This window comes from Wasmannia auropunctata, unplaced genomic scaffold (assembly GCF_000956235.1).
Source record: "Wasmannia auropunctata unplaced genomic scaffold, wasmannia.A_1.0 LD334201.1, whole genome shotgun sequence".
Lineage (NCBI taxonomy): Eukaryota > Metazoa > Arthropoda > Insecta > Hymenoptera > Formicidae > Wasmannia > Wasmannia auropunctata.
In genome coordinates, this window is record NW_012028689.1 from 1 (window position 1) to 4,739 (window position 4,739).

Consider the following 4,739-nt stretch of genomic DNA (forward strand, 5'->3'; position numbering starts at 1 on the left):
TACTACTACACTGAGATGTGTGCGTTCATATTTATCTTTGATGCGGATCAAATTTCTACCTGGTCGCGAACAAAAAAACATTTCTATACTGTTAGGAACAATAGCGATAGAATAGGTTCAATAGACGGTTCGATAGACGGTTCGATTGGACAGACAGGCGGTTCAACAGGCGGTTCGATAGGCGGTTTGACAGGCGGTTCGACTGAACAGACAGACAGATTGACAGATCAGCGGTATCGGTTCGATAGATCAGCGGTATCGGTTTAATAGAACAGTGGTATCGGTTTGATAGAACAGGGGTATCAGTTCGATTGGTTGTATGATGATGGTTTCATATTACGCGTCTTCGTGACTTTGCCATGGCATTGAGATGCGGCGAATGCTGACACGGTCATTTTTTATCTTGACCCATATAATATATCCAACTAATGAAGGTCGCGAAAGAATATGATTTTCTATGTAGTTAAACTAATAGCTATTTGATAGAACAGACAGTTTTTTTTTAGAAACAGGTAGTTTGACAGGCTGTTCGATTGGACAGACAGGCGGTTCAACAGGCGGTTCGACAGATTGGTGGTATCGGTTCAACAGATCAGCTGTATCGCTTCGGCAGATCAGCTGCATCGGATCGATGGGTAGTTTCGTAAAAGCGTTTTTATAGTTACGAGTGTTTCAATTTCACTTATATTCTTTATAGCCGCTATCATTTCGGAGAAGCGTGTGTGTGATATAACGTATATATCAATATCATCCTCACGGTATTATCAGGTAGAAGAAATAATTATTTCTTTGGCTTGCATTTTTACTCGCGGGTTCCTGTGGACTCTTGAGTCAGTCGACTAACACTCGTTGTAACAGTCAGATCAGAAGTCGATCTATCAAGTGACGATAACTAGACATTGAAGTGTATAGACTATGAAGTGTATAAACTGTAATAAATATTTTGTACCCAGTACCTGCGACTGGTGCTGTCGCAGGTACTGGTTGCGTACGGCCAGACGCCTTGCTGCATCAAAATACGAGGATAAGTTTCTGTGGACCCTAGCGAGGGCGAGGACGCCTCCGGAAAGCCTGCGGAAGGACCCGCAGATGAACTCGCACGGGGTGGAGGTGTCGGATGACGGCGGTGCGAGGAGCCCACAAGCACCAGCGAGCCCGTGCGAAGAGGCGCCGCAGCGTGTTATTTTGAACGTAGCAACCGGGAATAGAACGGTTGCGTATTACAACTAGGGTAAGTATTTTTTTACTAGCTATCCTTCTTTCTTTTTTCTTTGTACACTTTTTAAATATACGCCTCCTTTGTCTGTTGCAGATGGCAACGGGCCGATGGATTAATTATATATTCTATATAACCCAAATTTTATATTAAATATTTTTTTCCTAACTTTAAATAAATATTTTTCATATTTTAATTGTAATATCTATTTTCTTTTTCCTCTTCCTCTTCGCGAACGTGCGGGTGGGACGCGAGCGATAACGGGTGGGGTGGGGCCCGTGCGCAACGGCGACGGCGGCGACGGCGGCGGCGGCGGCGGCGGCGGCGGCGGCGGCGGCGAACGCGAGCGCGGTTCCCCTTTCCCCGCGATACCCGCATCCTCAACGCGGTATCCCTCTTCCCCGCGCATCCCGCACCCACAACGCGGTTCCCTCTTCTCCGTGCATCCCGCACTCACAACGCGGTTCCCTCTTCCCCGCGCATCCCGCACCCACGTCCCCCCGCGGTCAGGCCAGCTGATCGAGCGGCTTTCCGCGGCTTCCCCCTCCCCGCGGACCCCGCATCAGACCGTGAACGTTCTGAGCGGTTTCCCCCTCCCCGCGGACCCCCCGCGGACCCCCCTGCCCCTCACCCTCCCACGGAGTTCCCGGGGCAGAACCGGCTCTTATTAGCTACTGAGGGGCCCTGACGTAATATTCTCCGGTAGCCCCGGGGCCTCTCTCGTAGAACGCGCGGGTTCTTCTAGATGGATCTTTAGCAGGTAGGCGATCGGTAAGGCCAGCAACTTCAGTCAGCCCCAGAGCTGACTGAGACCGTCAAGTCACGACTGGTCAAATCTTGCACTCCCCTGTAACAGGCGCAGGGGGTCTATGAAGATTTTTATCACCTTTATAAAAACAATGTATAACATACGCTAACAACGGACTAATAATAACATTACGATTATTGCCACTAGAGACTATCATCGCGGAATTGCAAGAAGCCGCGGCACAGTTAACCAAGGGACTACATTTTCCCTTCAGAATACAATTAGAAAATTGGCAGACGAATTATATAAAAGTATGACAGAATTTCTCATGATAGCGTACCCTTCATACAAAATTGTAAAGGCAATTTTTTTTCCCTCATCGGAACGTGATAATGTCTTTGTCTTCTTAAAAGTAAATCAGCCCTTAATGACCATCAAAAAAGATAAACATTATTACATGTTACTGAGCGAGAAGGAATTAGCCAAATGCATTCGAGAGGATGCCACTTATACTTGCAAGCAAACTTTATCCGTCTACCATACCAGGGTGGACACGCCATGCGAGGTGCAAATTTTCGTAAACCTACCGGGACAACTCCAAAACTGCAAAAGGAAACGCGTATTATCAAACACCACGTTGTGGATCACATTAACGGAACCGCAAATCTGGTTGTATTCGACTGCCCAGGAGCAAAAAATAAACATTGAGTGTAACAACCAAGCGGAAAAAAAATTACTATACGCGGGATCGGCAAAATATCATTAATAGGAAATTTAAATTAACTACACCCGACATTACGCTGACGACACAACAACAAATTTCTACCAGAGTTTAACACTTGTAAAAAACTAACACGTGGAAGAATATACTAGACTACGTGACCAACCACAACTGAAACCTATAATTAAGAGCCCGAATTACAAAAATTAAGCGTAGAATTAGACGACGTAAATAAACAATTAGATAGTCAGGGCACATTTTTCATAAATAAATACGTAATTCCTGCAGGTAGTAGTATAATTATTGTAATCATATATACAGTTCAGGTATAATAGGCGTAACTGTTTATGTAATTAAAGGCGATGTAAGAAAAAGATCATCAAAGAAACCCACGAGGACTCGCGACCCTCGTATAGAAATAGCAATGTAATGTTATATCAAATATAAGAAACGATTGTAAACCATATTCGGGAATTCAAAATGTAAAATTAGTAATAGAAAGGAAATTCGTGTCTTTATTTTCTTTTTACAAAGGGGGAGGAATGTTGCGAGGCCGATGCCCTCACGGCAATAAGCATTTTGACAAACCAAATAATCATACGAGCCGACTAGGCGTATTATTAATTAGCAATATAATTGTACCCGAATATAATGAAACTAAGGACGTTGACCGCGGTGTACCCGAAATGTTAGCGCTGACACGGCAACGCGCAAAGAATAAGTACGCGCCACGATAAGCCACGGGCAGTCAGTCTATACGTCTGTCTTGTCACAATCGATCACGACGTTAGTATCGTGAAAGTTAGTTTGCTTATATTAGATAAGGTGAAGGTGTTTTAAAAAATTAAAACTGTGAAATAAAGTGAAAAAGAAAATATATATATATATATTTTTTAAAAGTTAGTCCAAGTGTCAGAATTAATTATTTAAACCAAGTGAAGTCCCGTTTCCCCGCGGAGTTGGATCCTCTTGTGCTCTACCCCCGGACACAACATCTCTAGCTCCGCGTTATTCTCATCCTCTCCAGGTGAGTCAGCCCTTTCTCGTTCTGCTACTCATTTATCGTTACAATATTTCCATACTATTTTATTAAAAGCGTCGTTTTTCAATTTTGACTTTGAAAGGCTCAACAGGAGATATTACAACGTCAAAACTTAATTTTATTTTATCTATTTCAATACTTTTATTAACTTTAAATATGAACGTTCGTATCAATGTTGCTAGTATGACTTTCATACTCATTATTCCATATTTTATACCTGCAATTTTATAATTATATAAATCAATTTATCATAAAACTTTATAATTTATTCATAATTACCTATACAGTTTCGTGGTCCATCACTAAACGGGATATAAGAAGATGCGTGACAATCCTTTATTCTTTCTGGAAGAAATCTATCAGGGTCAAATACCAATGGGTTTGACCAATACTCTTTATCTCGGTGTATTTTTAAAATTACTATCATAATATCTGCACCTTTTGGTATCACAACCTTTCCTAAAATGTGGTTTCATATATAAAAGATTATTGCACTAAAAAAATTTGATAAGAATAAATAATATAAAATTCAACTTTTATTATATGTACAATCAAATATAATTAATAACGCAATATTGCATACAAGAAATTAAAATAATTTGCTTTATTATCTTTTATTATATCTTAGTTAAATAATATCATTTTTTAGAGAACTTATAAAATATTCTAATATTTTTAACAAAAATATTTAGGCATAATTTTTTTCAGTATAAAAATAAAGTTAAAGTTGATAGAGACAAAATATTTTGATATTTGCGTCTCTAGATCTCAACTGTTTTATTATTTATAACAAAAAGTAGTTTTAGTAAGAATTAATAATACGAGGGGCAAGTCAATAAGTTCTTAAAAAATCTGTTAGAGAGCGCTCGCAGTGTCATGTTAAATTACTTTTTGACAAGTAGCATCTTTCAGTTGATTACTGTCAAATTTTGAGCGGAATTCATTGCATGATTTCATTTCTGTAAACAATTAAAGCGAATAACCTTTTTTGTATTTTTTGCAAAATGGAAAA

The 4,739-nt window shown here is 40.2% G+C and overlaps 1 protein-coding gene across 1 annotated transcript; it reads right to left on the minus strand.

Moving 5' to 3' along the window:
- Positions 1-3,543: 3,543 nt before the first annotated feature.
- On the minus strand, positions 3,544-4,210 carry LOC105459238 (cytochrome P450 4g1-like). Its single transcript, XM_011705108.1, has 2 exons — positions 4,007-4,210; positions 3,544-3,944 (listed from the first exon to the last, which is right to left on the minus strand). Exons 1-2 carry the CDS (start codon positions 4,152-4,154, stop codon positions 3,775-3,777), a joined length of 318 nt encoding a protein of 105 aa, XP_011703410.1. The 5' UTR covers positions 4,155-4,210; the 3' UTR covers positions 3,544-3,774.
- Between the last annotated feature and the right edge of the window lie 529 nt (positions 4,211-4,739).

Excerpts from the sequence above, each read along its gene's own strand:
- LOC105459238 (XM_011705108.1), bottom strand. The coding sequence starts at position 4,154 with ATGATAGTAATTTTAAAAATACACCGAGATAAAGAGTATTGGTCAAAC. Across the intron at positions 3,945-4,006 it reads TGGACCACGAAACTGTATAG|GTATAAAATATGGAATAATG; the intron begins GTAATTATGAAT and ends ATAAAATTGCAG.